This window comes from Epinephelus lanceolatus, chromosome 1 (genome assembly GCF_041903045.1).
Source record: "Epinephelus lanceolatus isolate andai-2023 chromosome 1, ASM4190304v1, whole genome shotgun sequence".
NCBI lineage: Eukaryota > Metazoa > Chordata > Actinopteri > Perciformes > Serranidae > Epinephelus > Epinephelus lanceolatus.
Window position 1 is genome coordinate 44063936 of NC_135734.1, and position 20735 is coordinate 44084670.

Genomic DNA, 20735 nt, shown 5'->3' on the forward strand with positions numbered 1-20735 from the left:
GAAAGTGTGTCTCAGAACTAGGAGCCCTATTTTGTTTAATATTATTGGCATAGTTTTTTGTAATTTCATGCATTATGTTTTTTGTGGGGATGGCACAGTGGTGCAGTGGTTAGCACTACCACCTCACTGCAAGAGGTTGAACCCTCTGACTGGTTGGGGCTCCTCTCTGTGGAGTTAGCGTGTTTTGTCCCAGTTCTCTAGCTTCCTCCCACAGTCCAAAGACATGCAGATTAATTGGGAACTCTAAACTGCCTGTAGGTGTGAATGTGAGTGTGAATGGTTGTCTGTCTCTATGCGTCAGCCCTGTGACAGTCTGGTAACCTGTCCAGGGTGTACCCCGGCTCCAGTGCACCCGTAACCCAGTACCAGGATAAGTGGTTGTGGATAATGAATAACTGAATGTGATCTTTTGTGAAATAGAGTGTAATGATATATTGGTAAATGAACATTATTGTTTCATTGTCTGATAATGGAGCCTACATACAATAATCCTTATAATATACCAGTATGTTATTATTATTATGGAGCATTATTGATTAACATTCAGGCTTGGATATGATACCTCTTTAACCAGCAGTTTATATATTGCAAGCAAGTTCAGTCAGTGGGTGTAAATATTTGGCAACAACCAATATTTACATGTGTGCAGCAAACCATTTTAATTAAGTGAATTTATGTGTGTAAATCTCCACTTAGTAAATATAATATAAATAGGCTGAGGTTGAGCTACAAACAGCTGGTGCAACTGGATCCTAAAACAGAGGAAATGATTATGACAGCATGAATACACTGGTTGTGGACTGGCTAGCACTGTCACTTCACACTAAAGCCTGATTTATGGTTGGGCATGCAACACTTCTGATCAGTGTCGCTCGACAAAAATTATGTATTTTTGACGGAGAAAATTGTGCGTGACACTTTCCTTTTCGTGTCATGCACCTGGAGAAATTTTCCTGTTGCTGACATCATCATATTTTGTTGCACAATGTGATTAGTAGTGTTATTATTGTCGCCATTGAGATAGTTTCTTAAAGCCACATCAGCTCTGACCTGCAACAAACATAGGCAATCTCTGGTTACCATGAAAATGACTAAAACCTTTCACTGATGCATTAATTGAAAAACTCTGCACTGTTCGTCGCACAACCATAAATCAGCCTCAAAAAGGTCCAAGTTAAAATCTTGAAACTGGCTCACTGCTGCCTTTCTGTGTTCATGTTCAACCGGGTTAAATAGTGGACAATATGAAATCAAAGCAGTATTTTGTTATTGATTAAGTCACTGCACATTTAATTAGAATGTTGGAATATGAATAGCGATGCAAAGGGTTGTAAAATATCCATAAGAATTTAACCTGCACAATTGCACAATTGCAGATATAAAAATCACATCTTTTAACAGTGCATTTATGTGGGGAAAATACACATAAAGTAATCTTAGGTCTTAAGCCATGTTTTTTTGGTTAAAAGTATGCCCATTTAAGTGAACTGTAACCACTGCATTAAGCAGAACACTCTGCCATCACATGTACAGCGTCCCATTAAATGGGAATCCAGTAAAATTACGGCCCTCTGCATACACTGTGCATTCTCCCATCACATGCACAGCCCACTGCCAACACTACTGCTCTGTATGAGCCAATGGACTACTTACTTTCATGTATGTTTTGATTACTGCAGTTGATATTTCAAACTTTTTATGATATTTCAGTTCTTGCTAGCTAATGTTAGCTATTACTATGCGTGATGTAGCTTGATCAGGTATCAGTTGAGGAGTTAAAATGAATCTATTTCCATCCATACTTTATTGTAGAAAAATCTCTTTACTTCAAACCCCAAGTTTTTTCTCAGCTCACATTGTCAGTTCACATACCTTTCCTTGATAGTTACCTTGTTAGCTAGCTAACTCATTACATGGCACATTTTACATTTTATGAATTTGACAAAATAATTGATTTATTTGGCAAATGAGTGGACTATGTCTGCTTATGATACGGTAAAAGTTTGTTCCTATATGCATATGATGATGCTAAATACAGCCTGAGCAAATTACTGCTATATGTCCATTTTATTCCTATTTTCCATATATTCCACAAAAATGTCTTTTAATTTACATGGAAAGTTTCTCCTTTAACATTCCTGGAGATTTTGAACCTTAAATATGAATGGCAACTTTTCACCTGCAGGGTAGCAAGTAATTCTCAACATACTACATTTGCATGATGGATTTCCTGAGACAGGGTGGTGTTATGACCTGATCGTTTTTGCAGGAGCTCCTGCCGTCTCCACCTCTCCTGCTGGTCGGTAGTTACACATTAACAGAGTCAGCTTATATTTTGCTCAGAGTCAAGTTTACCTTCATTCCTGAACTCTGACTGTTCCCAGGTAAATTCTAGATTATCTTCACCCTTGCTAAAACAAACCCGTGTGACCTCGTTTTGCTATAAGATACCATACCTTGAATAAATATCTCCACAGAGGTCACGTTCACGCAGGGCAGAAATTGAAGGTGGACAGTTTCCCTGACAATGTGACTCAGTGTTGACTCAGTGTTGGTTTACTGCTCTGATGTGTTAAATCAGAATTTTCTGTTCTTTTAATTACCATTCATGTAACTACTTGTATAACTCTTACCTGTGTCAATCTGATTGAAACATTAGAATTGTTTATGGGCAGAGTCATTTGATGTATTCTCTGATCTCTTATTAGATTTACTTGTCTCACTAATACTATGTGATCTTAAATTGTCTTTTTATCATTTTTTTGTGGACCCCAGGAAGTATTGTGACCACTTTGTGGAAACTAATAGGGTCCCAAATAAAGAAAAATGAATGGTGGAAACAACTTTCGCTGTGACCATATTAAAACACATAACAAACCAAGACAGTATATATTAAAAAAAAAGAAAAACACCTGGCCTGTGCTGCATATGGTATTGATTAGTGATAAAAATAGGTATCTATCTGTGATTAAAAAAAATAGATGCACCCTTGTTCCATGCTGTGAAACCCTCTCTTGCTGATGGTTTCTTAGGTGGATGGTGTCAGAGTCTCTTGCTTGAAAGGTTACACAACAATCCATTGTGGCTCACAAGAATCAATCAATCAATCAAAGCCCAATATCACAAATCACAATTTGCCTCAGAGGGCTTTACAGCATATGACATCCCTCTGTCCTTCGGACCCTCGCAGCGGATAAGGAAAAACTCCTTATGAATGTGTGTGCACTTAGAATAACAGTACAGCTAAATGACCAGTATGTCTCAGTAGTCTGTAACTGATATCATGCTGTTAGGGATAATTGCTGTACAGTGATTTAGGAGTAGCAGTTGTCCTATCATTACTGTTGTATACTGTAAATTAAATGTCTTTTTTTAATGAATAGTCCAATATATCTTTGCTAATAATGTGTAGGATTTAATGTGTATTTTCAGACATATTTTACCTTTTGAAAAAATGAATAAATAAATTAATCCTTGAATAAACTGACCAAATAATAATTTGGCGGCCCCCCTGCAGCAACTCTGAGGACTCCCTAGGATTCACGGAACCCCTGTTGAAGACCCAGGTCCTAGAGCATTATGTGATGTCATCAAATATCTTGTTTTTTCCGAGTAACAAAACCCAGAATATTCAACTTGCCTTAGTGTAAGCACATTTGGGAACCTGGAGTCATGAAATGTTTGGCAGTGTTACTCAAAATAGTAGGGCTGACCTTCGACTTCATTTTTGAAAACCGAAGCTTCAGAGCTCAGATCGATTTATTTATTTATTTATTTATTTATTTATTTTTTTTTTTTTAAGGTAGTTTCTTGCAACCCTAGAATTAAGATAAAAATATTCACAAACGAAAAAACACTTCTGGTTGCTGATAAGTAGTGTTTAACTTTTGATTTAACACTAAAAATTAAAACCCTCGGCGCGCACTGCAGTGCAAGCAGACAGATGCGCGACTCAGAGCAGCATGTGTCACTGACACCAGACTCAGAGCGCAGCGGACCGGTGGAAAATGTCACCATCAGCATATTATCTTACATCAATAAAATTTTTTGGGTCAGCCCTATAAAATAGTTGTTGATTTATGTTCTTACAATCAGCTTGTGTAATTGTTGCAGCTTTAAATTGCCCTACTAACAAAATAACACAAAGAACATGAGGAACATGACAGTTATCCTAAGCTCATGGTATATTTGTAAATATGTCAAACTTATTCAGTCTGCACTGCCATGTTTTGTTAACCAAATATTTTACTCTTTGTTTACTTTCTTTGTTGTTGGTATATTGTTGTGATAGCCAGCTACAGGCAAACGTTACATGACTTGTCATCGGTAAATCTTACTACAGGCTCGTTCTGCATCTCTGAAAACTGGCCTCAGGCTGCTCTGAGTGACCAGTGACATCTCTCATTGACTTTAATGGCTCTTCAAGTACTTTACTTTTTCCCTGTCCAGCTTAATGCTTGACTGACTGTGTTTGATGTTCAGTCACTTACACACAACAACATCAACACACTGATTTAACACACACAACAGCCACTGCAGTGTTAATCTGCTGGATTTACCCGTAAAGCCTGAGGCGGGCTCAGTCAGTGTTTTATTTTTGTGCTTTCACTGCAGCATCTCTTTTTAAACTCATACACAGGCTGGACAAAACAACAGAAATGATAAACAATGTAAAAACAGTTAAGTGAAGCTCATAATGTTTGGTTTTGTTGTGACCATTATGGGTGTTGATTGAACTTAATTATCTGATGTTTAACTGTTGTTAAGTAGTCTCTAGGCTCTAATTGAAGCTGATGTTGAGTGTGGGAGTTAAACTAGTCCATTAATCAATCAGCTTCAGGTAATGGAAAAATAATCACTTTAAACTAAAGAAAATTTCACAGATATTCAAAAGTCCTCAAAATAATGAGGAGTCAACACTTCGATGTGCTGAGATGAAGTTTTCAGTTAACGAGGAGGTGAAAAAACGAGTGTCACAAGACCTTCAACAGACTTTTTTTCTCCTTCTGTCGCCGTGGTTACTCCACGTGTCTTCCCTCCTTGCTGTTTCCATGGTGACGAACTGTTTTCTCCTCTCTCTGTCTCTTTCAGTGTCATCCAGGCTCCGTTACCACTACCTGTAGACAAGGTAAGAGCTGAAATGTGCGTGCTGTTGTCGTCCTGTCCCGTGTGCAAGTTGCTTGTCTGCGTCTCGGATTTACATGTTTGCATGCTCCTCAGCGACGGAGCTGAGTTTGTGTGTGTATTGGGTTGTTTTCACACACATAAGTAGTCTTTGCACACACACACACACACACACATACACACACAGAGTGGAGTAGTCAGCTGATAGAGGAATGCAGGGGTTGCTGCCAGTTTCTGCCACCGCACTACAGAACTCTGTCATGTGGTTCAGGAGGTTAAGTTTTTTCCCCACCGTTCACTGAGTGCTTTCTGTCTTATGTGTCTTTAAAACTATTTAATGTGCTGCTGGAACTTAATAGAATTTTTTGTCTGCCACATTATATATATTTTATATATTTATTATATATATCTGCTCTGTAAATCACTTATCCTGTGCTCTCTTTTGAGAAAAATCAGAAACACAAATGAAGAAATTAATAATTTTTAGTTTCATGATGGCGATCACTACTTTTGCATTTTATCAGTAGAATACTGTTTCATTATCCATCTACTAGGGGTCTTCCAAATTACTTTCCTGAAGTTGAAATGGAAGTTTAAACTAGTCTGAAAGTAAGATAACACTCAGAAAGCAGTCAAACTTGAGCATAATTAAATATACAGGGTTAAACATTGTCTGAAAAAAATATGGTTTATGTTATCAGAGTCATTTGACATTGTTAATCACATTTTAAATGTTGCTTAAATGTGTGGCGCTTTGCACCGTGCATTATGAACACACATAATGCTAGAAAACACAACAACTTACTCTATAACAGTTAACAAATTACATTTATTTACTGTGTATTTAACATCCTGGCTCATCTCCTTCCAAAACACTCAGACACACACCCACTCACATGGTAACTCTCATGTGCTCTCACCTCTCTCGTCCAGCCTAGACTGAATGAGAAAGGTGTTAAGGCTTCTTTCTGGGCAGTAGAGAGTGTGTTTAAAGGCTTGGATGCCCGCAGACAGCTGCGGACTTGTACTGAATGTGTGCAGGCGAGTCTGAGAGTGCACTTGTGTTATTGTGCATGTGTGTTAGAGAGAGAGACGTTGATGATCAGAGCTGCTGGTTCGTCTCACATGCTGATCCAAACTCCTCACGTTTTCCTCAGGATATTTTAATAAGTTTAACCAACTAGTATTTCGTGTGTTGACTAGTGAAGGTAACAACATTTAATTGATGAGTCAACTATTCTGAGTGCATCCGGTGGAGTTTCCCTGGGAGGGGAGCAGGGAGATATCAACGCTGGTATTTGTCCAAAAAATCCAGAATCCGTCACTGTAGTTATTTTTATTTAAATTTGACATGTGCTGCTTAACAGTGAGTGCATTTACATGACATTAGAGAAAATTTATTGTGTTAGTCTGACTAAAACTGGGCTTTTAAAATACATGTGAACATGTTAGTCCTACTGAAATAGTACTGAATTGAATTTCTCAGTGTCGGATTAACACACCCAGATAATGCGATTTGGAGTTGAATTACTGCATGTATACAGTCAATCGCACCCAAACTGGCCTCGCGCTCTGCGCATGCTCCACAGTTTCTGCCCTGAGCTGTGACCTAAAAGTTGAAAGTATTAAATATGTAACAGAATAAGAAGCCAGTAACAACATGGAGAAGTCTACATCCAGAGCCGTGCATCGCATCTGTACAAAAGGTAAAGCGTACAGTAGTATGAAATGTACCCAGCTCTAAAGTTGTCCACAATGGTACCAATTTGCTGCAAGCTGACCGTTGCTAACTTGATAGGCGATTGTTTGGTTTGTGACGCAATAGGTCAACTGGAAAAAGGTCCAATATTAACAAGCTGAAAGGGGATGTATCGCCACCTATCTTAGCGGAGTCAGACATACTTTGGTCAATAAATCAATTACCCTCGCGTGCTTGTATACTGGGACAAGAACAGTAGTCCAATTAAATGGTGTAGTCGAGTTATAACCGTGACTGGACTTAACTGTGCATGTAAACGCAGTGAGTGAGTTGAGCGAGTCAGCATGCAGCTGCTGGCTTTGGTGTAGAAAGTAGACTTCATCATACCACACTGGACTAAACCAATGAATCGCTCTATCATGTCATCTCAACTCATGACTCATAACAATACATGGCACACAATACCATACTATACTATGGTGTGTCAAATTTACCCTGTAGTGCAAAACCCTATTATGATGATATAACACACATTGTATTGTACTGTGTCATTTTATATGTTGCACGAAACAGTGCCAGACTGATTCAACTGTCCAAACGGCACTTACACAAACTGTATGTACAATATTAGCTTTCTATTAGCTGCCTCGCCCTGTTCTGTGTTTCCCTCCAACGCTGAGAACAACAGGGCCTCAGTGTAACCTGTCTGAGGAATGTAGGCTGGAGCTGATGGTGTGTCTATGTGTGTGTGTGTGTGTGTGTGTGTGTGCTGTGTCAGGGAGAAACTGTGATTAGATTTGAACCACTTCTGTAACATAATTAAGTGCTTTAAAGCAGGATACTTGCACCTCTCAGGTCTCTAACGACACTCTCTCTCACACACACACACACACACACACACACACACACACACACACTGACTCATATGCTCAGAAACTCCCCCGCACCACACACCCAGACCTAGGTGGAAATCTACTGCACTGTATGCACAGACAGTATGTTTTTTGGTCCAGTGTACATGTAGCAGTGGCTTCACCCTAAATGGGTCATGGTGCACCTGCCTTTACCAGCATCAGGCTTTTTAAACATTTAAATAAGACGAGGAATAGTTTAACGCTTTTGGAAATATGCGAAGATGTTCAGATGTTAATCTCATGTCTGTGAGTACAGTACAGAGCTGGAGTCAGGACTTGTGTATGAGCTCTTACCTGAGGGAGCAAGGCAAAGCTCTGGTGTCAGAAGAGGGAGTGGGCAAGAATCCTGTCGACTACATAGCATACAGACTGGAAACAAGAGGAAACTGTTAGCCTGGCCCTGTCCTCAGGTCAAAAACACATCTAGTGACACCTCTAAAGAGTTGACGTTGTACAAAAACTAGGATTAACAGTACAGTAATGTTAGTGACATTATTCTTCTTGGCCTTCATGCATTCATCTTACTACAGGTTCTGGTGTTTCTTGAGGTGGTTTCACAAGTTGTGTTGCTTTTCAGCGCGGACACGAATCTCATGCACCCTTTGCATTCGATTTGTTCTCTCCTTTGTCCAAACAACAGATGATGATTGTGGATGACAGATGATTTTTGTTTCACCCGTCTGTAGTCTCAACAGTCTGCAGGGAAAGTTTTTCACAGGCTACAGCTGCAGAGTGCACGCGGAGCGAACAGCTATTTAAAAGTGGAGTCAGGCTGTTAGTTTGGGAAGCACTTGATCTGATATGCAGCAGAGTTTTCTATGAGAGGAGCACGCATTTCAAACTTCAGTGTCACAGTTGATCATTTTCATTTAATCGTGGGTAGCCAAAATTTGTGGTCAGTATTAATATTAGATTAATTGTGCAGCCCTGCTGTGTACTGACCCTCGAAAGAAAAAGTTTTCCAGTTGTTGTGGGCACATTTCAGTCAAAAATTAATTTAATGCACTGGATCTTCACACCCTCAGATGATGGGAGTGCATGAAGTGTTTCCTGTTGCAGTAGAGAGGAAATCACTGTAGTGGACAGTGAGGATGATTTATTTGGTACTCTGGGCAAGGATGGTCACCTGTCTGGAGGTGGTTCTGTCGAACGTGAACCCAATAGGATGCAGTGTGTCCCCTGGGTTGACGACTTTGGCCTGGCGGATGAGGGGCTTGGGTTGGGATCAGTGGTGGTAACCTAAGTAAACACTCCTTCTACCACTGACCACCACCAAATTTTGTTCACAAATGTAGTACTAAGAAGTTTATTTGAATATTTAACAGTTACTCCTTCAAATATTTAGCAGTCCACAATCCACATGAATTTATGAGGGCAAAGCAACATCATTTATCTGTTTTAACTGAATGATCTGTGATCTAGCTCAGCTAAAAACAGAATCTGTCAGCATGTTAGCGTGTTGTTCACTACTAAGCCTGTTAGTAACTCGTATTCAAACTTGGGCTGTACAGTTGTCGGGGGAACAATGATAACTTATCCAGCATAAAATCGTATAGGCTTGTGGTTACACAGGTTTTCTGTGAGATGGAGCTGGTGAAAAGAGACAGGATGGTCTCCTCCCACACATTTATGTTAAAAAGCCATTAAAAAACCTGCATTTTTTTTGCATAATATGTCACTGTGAAGATGGACACAAGAGAGGGACAGGGGACTGCTGTGTGGTTATGTCCAACTGGCTCACTGTTTCACCAGTTCAGTCATTGGTACTACTGCATATGTGACCGTGTAGTTTTTGTGGCCTCTGGCTTAATTGCAGGAGGTTCAGGGCTCATTCCCAACGCTACTGAGACATGATCAGAATACTTAAACAGTGGGAGTGTAAGATTTATATGCATCCATGTGTTTCTTCCCTGGTTGTGTCTGTGCTCCTGTCTGTTGTGTGTGTGTGTGTGTGTGTGTGTGTGTGTGTGTGTGTTTGCAGCACATGCTTTTGACCTCTGTGGGTTTTCATCTGTTTGTCTGTCTTCAGTTCAAACACAAGGCTGACTGAACTCCAGACATCTGTCAATATGTTACCATGATGTATGTATGCGTGTGTGTGTTTTCCAGGTTGCAGCCAACACTCCCAGTATGTATTCTCAGGAACTGTTCCAGCTCTCCCAGTATCTACAGGTAACACACTGACACCTACTGGTCTTTTTGTAGAACTACACCAAAGGTAAAAAGGCAGTAAATCTCCCTCGCAGAAAAGTTGGTGCATGTTATTAACATGTTTTGAATGTCAGATGGTGAATCATGCAACCCTGCTGTGAACATTTTCAGTGTGGACAGGAGAAAGAGGAGAACGGGAACTTTGACCTAATTATATAGTGAAAGCATATGTTATACATTTTTCCTCCATCCAGAATTATTCTAGTAAAAATACAAGGACCATCAACAAGTCGTGTACATTGCAGAAGAGGAGATCACTCTCATCTTTGATTAGTGAAGCACAGAAAAGATCTAAAGCTGAGGAGAGGGTGGAAATCATTCCTAAAGGAAGTGCTTGGGAATCTTTCCTGAAGACTTATGTAATACCCACTTTTTGATTCAGGAGGATCAAAAACTTGATCCCCACATGGCCAAGATGATGTTACCCCTCATGAAAAAACACATAAGTTTAAAGAGGTCTGATACCTCTGTTGCTTCTGATTTCATATTGAGTCATTCAACACCAACCTCTACCTCCCTCCCTCCCTTCCTCTCCTTCCGTCTCCCCCTGTCTCCCTCTTTGCCAGGAGGCCTTACACAGAGAGCAGATGTTGGAGCAGAAGCTAGCCACTCTGCAGCGTCTGTTAGCCAACACTCAGGAGGCCTCAGAGAGCAGCTGGCAGGTAGGAAACACCATTATCATACTTTAAAGGTCCAAATGTCACGATACATCCTCTGAGTTGTAATTCCAGCTGTTTTGGTCAGTTTATCTGTTTAGGAACATAATTGGCAGTAATGGCACTTGTGTACACGTACAGGCTCACACACGCTTTGGTATAATTACATATATGACGGATTCCAGCTCTCTGAAAATTTAATCATTTCGGAGCTGTGTTTCCTGTCGTCACACAGACCACATGATCTATCTTAGATGCATCATACTGTATCTTTAACAGTTGCCAGTATAACAATACCATTGTCTACATTTACAGCATATTGTGATATTCAGGGTATCTATGGTTGGTCTATTTGTTTGTAATCTTCTGGGGATAATCTTCCATGTAATGTAACATAACGCAAATTTATTTTCTGTAAGTTAGCCATTGATATAACATATCTCTAACATGCGTTAACATCTAAACTATGATGTGCAATAGTCACAGCACAACGCGTCCATTACAATCAGCTGAAGCAGCTACACTCATCAGAAAGAATTCATTTAATTAATTCAGTACAAGTTAATATAGCCTACTCTTCTAAATCCTCCATAACCAACTGCATTATCACTTGGCAAAACTCTTTACACACTCATTCAGGCTGGCGGCAACCACATGCTACAAAGACAGAGTCTGTGTAGCAGGTGAAACATCCTGCTTTGCCTCACCTAAGTGAAGCGTCGCATCTGTACCCTGTGTAATTCGGTTGTTAGGTGTCTTGCCCAAGGACACTTTGACATGTGGACAGAAGGAGGTGGGGAGCGAACTGCCAAACGTGTGATCAGCAGACATCCTGCTTTCCCTCCTTAGCCACGGCCACCCCGTATGATATGACCAAATATGTTTAACACTGTCATAAACTGATTGTGTGTCCTCACCAGGCTCTGATCGATGAAGACCGTCTTCTCTCCAGACTGGAGGTGATGGGCAGTCAGCTACAGGCTTACTCTAAGGTGATTATCACGGTGGTGTGACAGAATATCTTATGATAGAAATAACAAATCCTCATGCAATAAATAGCTCAAGATTAAAATCCTCTCCTCTCCTCTCCTCTCTGACAGTCCCAGACGGAGGAAGGGATCCGTAAGGAGCTCTTGGCTCTTCAGGAGGACAAACACAACTATGAGACGACAGCTAAGGAGTCTCTGAGGAGAGTCCTCCAGGAGAAGATCGAGGTGGTCAGGAAGCTGTCAGAGGTGGAGGTAGGCCACACACCAACACATTTACACACTGTCTCTGCATACTATGATCATCATTTGTAGTTTTTAGGCATGGGTCTCATTTTTTTGTTTCTGCTGTCCTGCAGCGGTCACTCAGTAACACGGAGGATGAGTGCACCCATCTGAAGGAGATGTCTGAGAGGGGCCAGGAGGAGCTGAGGGAGCTTGCCAACAAGTACAACGCTGCCGTCAATGAGATCAAAGAGCTCACTGACAAAATTAAGGTACCTGCACTGACACTGGGATACACAGGAGGTGTGTGATGTTCCTCTGAATGACATGAGATCTAATTTCCCTGCAATAATATTTGATTAAATAACGTGTAAAAATATTTAATTTTGCAGACTGTTTGCTTTTTTTATCATTGTTTGTCATCCCTCTCTCATCTTTCTGTTGTGCTCCTGTCTTCTTTCCCCTCTCTTAATTCTGTCGTCTCCTGTTTTCTCCTCTCCACCCTCCTCTGTTGCTCATCTTTTTCTACAACCTTGCTCCTCATTCCTCTTTCTCCCCCCTGTCCTCTGACTTATTCTGTTTCCTGGTTTGTCTTCCCTATCCCCTTCACTGTGTCTCACTCTCCTCCACCTCCTCTCCACCTCCCTACAGGCGGCAGAGGGCCGGCAGGAGGAGCTGACTCAGCGGGGAGCGACAGAAAAGAGGGAGTTGGAGCTGCGGATCGAGGAGATGGAGGAGAAGGAGCAGGTTCTCCAGGCTCGCATCGAAGCTCTGCAGGCCGACAACGACTTCACCAACGAGAGGCTCGCAGCCCTGCAGGGTACACACACACACACACTCTCTCTCTCTCACACACACACACACACACACACACACACACACACACACACACACACACACACACTCTCACACTGTCCTGCCCTAACTTTTAACAAGCTCACATATCGCACCCTGCAAGCCAATCACTTTAACTTTAACTTTAACACAAGAGTTACCATAGCAACCAGTGGCCGGGTCAGACCAATCATGGGGGCTCAGCTGGGACTTCCTGTCAGTCAACGCTTCTCTCTGCTGTTGTTCTTGTTGTTGTTGTTGTTTACAGTGCGGTTAGAACAGCTACAAGAGAAAAGCATTAAAGAAAACAACAGCCTGGGTGAGTGCACATGTCTCTGGTCTGCTCTGGGACACTCGTCCTAACCGCCGCCATTTGTCTCTCTGTTGCCGCTAATTTCACTTCATCATCCTGCACTAATGATGATGCATGACAAGTTCCTGCATGATGTCCACATTGCTTCCTGTTGCTCGCTGCTGTCTTTGCCCTTTTTGTTCATCCGTCTCTCTGACTGTCACAGTGGAAGTCTGGCTCTTCTTCTTCTGTTTTGGTCTTGGTGGCTTGATGTCTGGCCGTCAGGTAGCCTCTGGTAGTTTCAGATGACATAAGATGTTGATTAATGCTCAGCCGAGATATTTCTCTGATGTCCAGTCCACATAAGCCCTCAGTACATATCTGTCAATACCTTAAATATTTCAGCAAGAATCTCTTTTCACTTTTCCTGATTTACATTCAGAATCTTTAACACAGTCACAGTGACAGCAGGTCTGTTTCTGTTCATAAGCCAAATCATCAGTCGAAATAAAATTATTCAGATGTTGAATTAGATTTAAAAGCTCTATTCACACACATACAAGAATCTGTTTTGGGGCAGGTATTTGTACAATAAAAGAAAAATCTATACATACAAAGAAGAAGACATACAAAAATAAAGTTATATTCTAATATACAAATAAACAAATATGCACCTGACCCAACCAATACTGGCTTTTTCAGGCTGATACCCATATTGATATTTGAGAGTTCAACAATATTATATAATGTAATGTTTAATATTCAAAACAAACATGCAGCAAATATTTTTGATAATGGTCCCCTCAAATGTTTTTATTAATTAAGACCAAGATATATAGATGAGATATAATGACTATTATTGGCTATACCAATAAATACACCAATCAGCCACAACATTAAAACCACTGATGGATAAAGTTCATAACATTGATCAATTATTTACAATGCAATGCTCTGTGGGGAAACCGTGGGTCATTCATGTGGATATCACCTGACACGCTCCACCCATCCAAACACCGCTGCAGACCAAGTACCTTCCCTCATGGCAACGGCACTCTCCAATGGCAGTGGCCCCCCAGCAGGATAATGCACCATGCCAAACTGCCAAACTGTTGAGGAATGGTCTGATGTGACAAAAAGCTCAAGGTGTCGACCTGGCCCAATCTGATCACGTATTTGTGGGATGTCCTGGTACCCCACTTCACAACCCACAAGGACTCACAGGATTCACCGCCAATACCCAGGTTCCAGACACCACAGGTCACCCCCAAGAAATTCTGTGTCCATGTCACTACAGGTCAGAGCCAAGTCCAATCCAAGGATGCCCCACCGTGGATCTGAGACACCTCTGGTGTACTGTTACTGTACGTTCAAACCAGAAGCTTCCAAAGAGGCAAAGTCTCTCACGGACGCCCAAGAAGCACGACTGTCAAAAATATTTGTGGCAGCTTTGGTCGCTCTAGTTGCTCATCACGTGAATCATTCGAACGTTCGATCGTGTTTGTCAAAGCGGACTAGTGGCTTTAATGTCGTTTTGCGAAATCTGTGTTGATAAAATGCTTTGCTTTGCAGTATGTCAGCCCATTCAAACCAAGCAAGGAAGACTTGCATGCTATGTCGCAACATTAGCCTGCAGTTCTCTTCTTTATTACTAACATAACTCATTCTTTTTATTTTGGTCTCTGTAACCCAACAGCGACACATAATAAAGGACTGAGTGGGCGTGAACGCAAGTAATCAACTTCTCGATATCCATTGTCGGAACAAGTGTGCTGTAGAAACCAAAGTTACATGGCTTGTTCTCTGGGACCTGCTTCATAGAAGCACATCAGCATTCCGACTGGTTGTCACTGAACCGCGTCAGAGCTCATCACCATGAAGTAAAACGAGTCTTAACTCCCTTCCGGACCCGCTCTGGTCACCCAAGTTGCCCAACACGCATGGCCGACGACCAGGTCGCCCAAGTCGCCCAAGTCGCTGGGCTTTCATTGAAAATGAATGACTTGCGCCGTTTTGGAAGCTCGGTTCGCTGTTGGTTTGAACATACGGTTACGCCCCCGGAATGCTCCATTGGATCGGGATCTGGAGAATTTGGAGGCCAGGTCAATATCTTGGGCTCTGTTGTCACATTTGAGTGGGTGGTGCGTGTTAACTGGCATCCACCTGTATGCCAGGACCTAAGGATTCCCAGTAGAACATTGCAGTATAACAAGGCGAGCAATTTTCACTTCACCTGCTAGTTTTTTTTTAAAGATTGTGTTTTGGGCTTTTGCCTTTTATTATAGGACAGCTTGAGATTAACAGGAAAGGGGGCAGAGAGATGCAGCAAAGAGCTACAGGATGAAATCCCACCTGGGCCGCTGCAAAGGACTCAGCCTACAGGGGGCACACACTCTAGCAGTTGAGCTTAAGGTCGCCCCACCCGTCAGTGGTTTTAATGTCTTTGCTGATCAGTGTAGGTCAGGCTATAGAAGTTAATTCACAGGTAAAGTAAAGTTTTGTTGAAAGCCTTATTTTAATGTTGTGCAAAGATACCAGAAATGTGGAGGGGTTATTGCAGTGCAGTGCAGTGCAGCGGAGCGATCTGTAGATCCATTAAAATGTGTGCTTTGGTGTGTAGTGTTCAAATGTGCACAGGCTGCAGAGGTACAGAGAATAGGAAGAGATGGAGCCAGTCCAGTGGAAGATTTATAAACTTTATTTAATGTGCCAAAGTACAGTTATTCAGTAAAGGTGTTGTTGGTGTCATTGAGATGCAGTATCTTAATGTTTCTTCACTGTTTTCAATGAGCACTAGCAGCTGTAATTAAAGTATAGTCTTGTTCATACTGTGTAATGACTCACAGCATACAGAGATCTTGTTCAGGGACATTTTGACAGGACACATGGATTAATTAAGAGAATTGGACTCCTTGTTCCAAAATGGCATCCCATTCATTCCAGTAGCGTTGCTCATCAGATGCATATGCTGCAGAAGTTTGTTAGGTTTGCACGTTTTTATGCCTCACACAGTGCGTCATGATTGAGCTCATTCTCTGGCTGAAAATACTCCACTGATAAAGGTTCTTAAGTTTATTGTTATTTAATCTAATGGCCCAAATTAGTAAATAATAAAACAGAGAAATTTCCCAATTCAGTATTTGAAACAATCATTGTTTTTTAACCTTTCTTTCATAATGATCATGTCTGAGAAAAGTCTTTTAAAGTGTCACGTAGTAGTACCTGTAGTATCAACTGTGGCAACACTATGCCTAAGCTGTTAGGACGAACATCAGCCTGTACGAGGATTCAAACATGTGATCTGTGAATGACAGGATGGCTGTGGCTGTTTCAGAGGAGGCAGGTTGTCTCGGGGACGCGGTGGCACTCTGTCGAGCCCAAACAGGGCTTGTTGAGGTTTCTGGATAATCTGGGTTGTTTCCATGGTTTCCAAACTGTCCACTGCTTTGTTTTTCTTCTGGGGGAAAAAGAGCTTGTGGTCACTGATTGACTTCTTGGTCATTGAATGACAACACTGAATATGAATGCTGGAGGTGACTGTCTCACTGCTCACTTCGCCACAGTAGCCACATTGTGAAGGAACCTGCCGTCATTATGAACATGTGTGTGGCTGGAAAAGTTTCGACAAAATCGTGTATATATATATCTGATCTGGTCACATGACAGATGTCGACATTGTCTCCCACGGACCAGTAGAGGAGCCTGTCGAGGACAAAAAGAGCCTGCAGACACCCGAGAGCCAGGATGAAGACGAGGATGAGGAGGATACAGACACAGATGATGGTGCATTTGGTGAAGATGAAGATAATGATGGTAGTCAGTTTGCTTATCATAATAGAAAATTTAATTTATATACAACAATGTTCTTTAGCAGGTTTTGCTTTATAGAATTAAAGTAAATAGTCAACATAATTTGGCACGATAAAGAACTCTAATCTAGATATGTTTAAAACATTGGAGAATAAAATGCTATTGAATTAACAGCTATAATAACAAAATCAAACCTATAAGATAAGATTTTATAAAAGACAGAATATTGGATTTGTTTACCTGATTGTGTGAGGTGATTTTGACACAATTATCAGGGTTTCGACGCAGTATGGAAAAGTATGGAATTTGGTTTTAATAATGTCCAGGTCTGGAAATAAAGCAGAATAGACAATAGAGACTGTTAACCCCTATTCTTTTTTCTAAAATTAGAAATTTAGAACTTCAAATAATGAATTGATCATACAAGCAGGGTGTTTTTCATGGTGTGAGGAGCAGGCAGCCAATGCAGCCAAGATGTTTACCTTTGTGTGAGAGTGCGAGCCAGAGCGAGCTTGATGCCGCAGAAAGCAAAGCTAGAAGTATGGCGTACGACTGAACACACGTTTCTACACAGAGCTGCTCTTCATCACAGCCTCCAACACAGCTTTGCCCCCATTTTTTTTTTTTTTTTTTTAACCAAACCATATCTGGACATCCATGATCAAACTATTTTTTAAAGAAAATGCTGTTATGCAGTGATGTAGTTATCAGAAAAGTAAACTGTTTTTTGCGCACTGAAACCACATCTTTATGACTTTGTAATCTTCATTTCCATGGACACAGTAAATAAACAAGACTGCACGATGTGAAATCGGAATTATTTAACTTTTTTTCAACTAATGTTAAGGGAAAATAATACAAGTACAGGTAGCACCAGTTAGTTTACTTCGACTTTGGGCAGAGATGTTTGAAAGTGGAACATCGTCCAATTTTGTGCATAGAATTGTGGACTGAACAGCCAAAATTGGGGGAATACAAGTTTTCTGAGGGCTGGGTATTAGTCCTCAGATGTCAAATATGGGCTGAAAAATCTACGGAGGAGCCTGGAAAAGTACGGAATTTTGAAATGGAGAATGTGTAGGAACCTTGTATCATTATTTTTTATTTAACTGGAATCTTTCTTTGCTGAAATGTTGATCTTTTTCCCAGTTTTTGTATTTTCAAAGTAAAGTTTATCAGAAAGGGAAATACTTTTATTTATCTAACCTCATTTTAAATTCCTACTTTAAATACACTGTTGTTTTGAGTAGTTGTGGTTGAATGTGTATCAGGTGACCAATGCAATATGACAGTGCGGGATCATGCTTTAGATATAACTTACTTGGAGTCATGTTACTTTTCAGTACAGTGCTTGTTTTGCAAAAAATGTTAATTGTCACAAGCGATTTTACTCCAGATTTTGACTTCTCAGCATGTTGTGTGATCGATAAAGTGGCTGAGCTTTTGGTTGATTTAAGAATTCAGCTCATTTTCTGCATAGATGATGGCACTTCAATAAATCTGTGGTATTACTGAGTCCATTTTTTGGGGAGACACTTGTGGATCTCACACTTTGTTTAAGTCTGATGACTGATGACTGGATGTTTTCTTGAAGTTGTAGTTAAGTTTAAACTATTGGGCTGTTGAATTCCACATTTTATTGGTACTATGTTTTTGAGAGACAGAAGATTACGCCTTAGCTGTCTGTCTGCCTGTCCACATCCTGTCTGCTGTTACAGTGTTGTGGTATCTGTCCAGAAACACTGTATTTTACCTCTGTCTGAAAATATCTGCCATGTATGGCTTTGACTTCTGCCCTGCCCGTTTGTTTATCGAGCATCTGTCTGTCCGCGTAGTTATCGATCTCTGTCACTTGTTAGTTCTGTCATGCTTTCTACCTGCTTGTATCTGTCATGATCTCTGTCTTCGGCTCTTTCTGTCTCGTCCTCTCTACTACAGAGTTTGGTGTCAAGAGGAACCAAGTGTTAATTAAGAGAGATGTTTTTTGATTCTGCTCATCGATTCCAGAATTAGAAAATTCACATTCTGCTCTTCACTATACATTTCTGTTAATACATACATCAACATGTTTGAGTTGCAATTTCATGCATGGAAGAAGTCCGTCTGACATGATGAAGCTTTTCCTGTAGTTTTGATTTCATAAGGCCTCCAAAATCAGCTGATGATTGAACTGGAGGGGAAACAACTAACTAAACTTAAACATGGTAAAATAGAGCGTTCTATGACTTGACTATGTCTTTTACTGAAAATAATTCAAATAATGAGAATTGTTAGCTTCAATCAGCTTTAAATGTGTGTTTTGTTTGCCTCCAACATACATAGTTTCCATTCTTTAATAATAATAAGACTAAATCAGATGTGGAATTGATGAGCAGAATCAATCAATCAATCAAATCTGCAATTAATGATCCAACTCCACTCTTGATAGCCATCTTAGTAATGTCAGTGCTCTGTGTTTCTATCAGACAACTGTCATGTTAACAACAGCGGAGGAGACTCGACTAGAATCCAACAGTTGATTGAGTGTCCGCGTGAGTACACACCTCCATTCCTGCTGTATGCTGCTACACACACACACACAGAAACGCATACAAATAGAGAAACACACACATGGAAGCACGGACACCCTGCCAGGAAAAGACTGGAGGAAAATTAATAAATAAAAGTCATGTTAAATCAAAATTATGAGATGGTAAGTCAGACTTTTTTTTAACTTTCTCAGTTAAAATTATAAGATAAATCAAAATGAGACTTTCTATTTCAAAACGAGATATAAAGACAGAACTTTGAGAACATAAAATTAAAGATTTTTACTTCTTTTATAAGTAAAATTTTGTATTTTCTTATCATTTTGTCTTTCAAAGTCATAATTTTTTTTAACATGCCTAACATATCTTATTTTCCTGGTGGAAATGTGCCTCCATACTAATGTGACGCCTCATCTCAGAGGAACCTTCTTTATTGGAGCACGTTCAGGATCAGTTGCTGTGAAACTGCAAATTAGTCCTGATGCCGTCTTGGTTGCACTGTCAGCGTACGTCCAATAAAAGTGCCTGTTTTTGCAGCTGACAGGTTCATATTGTTATTTTAGGTTTCTGACAGCATAATGGAAAGGATCACAACAGAGATAAACCTTTTTGTTAAAGAGTAAGATCCTTTTTCTTTCTATCCAAATCACCGCTGCCAAACTCACCAGAGTCCATTTAAATAAACAGTAATTGTGTCATCGTAAAACACACTTCATTCAAAGTCAACAGAAACAGAACAAGTTCACAAAAACCTTCTTGGTTCATCTTTCCACTGTTCCAACAATCACTAACTCTGGTTTGGTTGAAGTAAACCCTCAATTCACCCAGTTAAGTATAAAAATATGCTGCCTCTATACATGCTAAAATTACTGTTTATCCAAATGGAGTCTGGTGTGTTTGCCGATGAGGATTTGGGGCTGTTTCTGGTTAAAGAAAAAGGATATTACTCTTTAAAAAATGGTCTCTCTCTGTAGGTATCTTTCCTATAATATTGTCAGACACTTAGAATGACAATCTGAGCCTGTCAGTGGCAAAAACAAGCCCTTTAGGTGGACGTGAATGGACAGTGTCAAATTTTAAACATTGTTGTTCCTTTTAGTCACTTAGACACAAAAACATAAGAAAATAGGGTTGAAAAATACAGAAGAGGTCCCTTTAAGAGATAAAAGGCCCTCTGTTCGTTAAACAACAGCCCAATAAACAGAAGAAAGAGACATCTGTGATGTGTCTGGATACCAAGAAGCTTCTAAACAATGTCATCTTGACCTCTTGGCTGATCTAGTTCCTCGTTAGGCAGGAAAAAAGATCCTTGACCAACCTGATATTTTGAAAAAGATTTTTCCAGCCGTTGTTCTTTTGCTTTAAAGTAAAGTTGGTAACTTTTTCCTAGTATACTTTGTTTCTGCAAAATGTACAAACAAATCTGGAGAGAGAGAATCAATACATGAGAAAAAGA

General features: G+C 40.4%; 1 protein-coding gene across 14 annotated transcripts in view; it reads left to right on the plus strand.

Annotated features, from left to right (window-relative positions):
- slmapa (sarcolemma associated protein a) overlaps positions 1-20735 on the plus strand; it is an 87533-nt gene that overhangs the window by 47021 nt on the left and 19777 nt on the right. For 5 of the 14 annotated variants that reach the window (XM_033625598.2, XM_078171076.1, XM_033625597.2 and 2 more), the window contains 10 exons: positions 5092-5128; positions 9847-9909; positions 10515-10610; positions 11525-11596; positions 11705-11845; positions 11950-12087; positions 12467-12635; positions 12918-12968; positions 16608-16754; positions 19217-19282. In XM_033625598.2, coding sequence (XP_033481489.1) covers positions 5092-5128; positions 9847-9909; positions 10515-10610; positions 11525-11596; positions 11705-11845; positions 11950-12087; positions 12467-12635; positions 12918-12968; positions 16608-16754; positions 19217-19282 — 980 coding nt within the window. The remainder of the gene's footprint in view (positions 1-5091; positions 5129-9846; positions 9910-10514; positions 10611-11524; positions 11597-11704; positions 11846-11949; positions 12088-12466; positions 12636-12917; positions 12969-16607; positions 16755-19216; positions 19283-20735) is intronic. The other 9 variants (XM_033625608.2, XM_033625602.2, XM_033625605.2 and 6 more) reach the window with 6 other exon arrangements.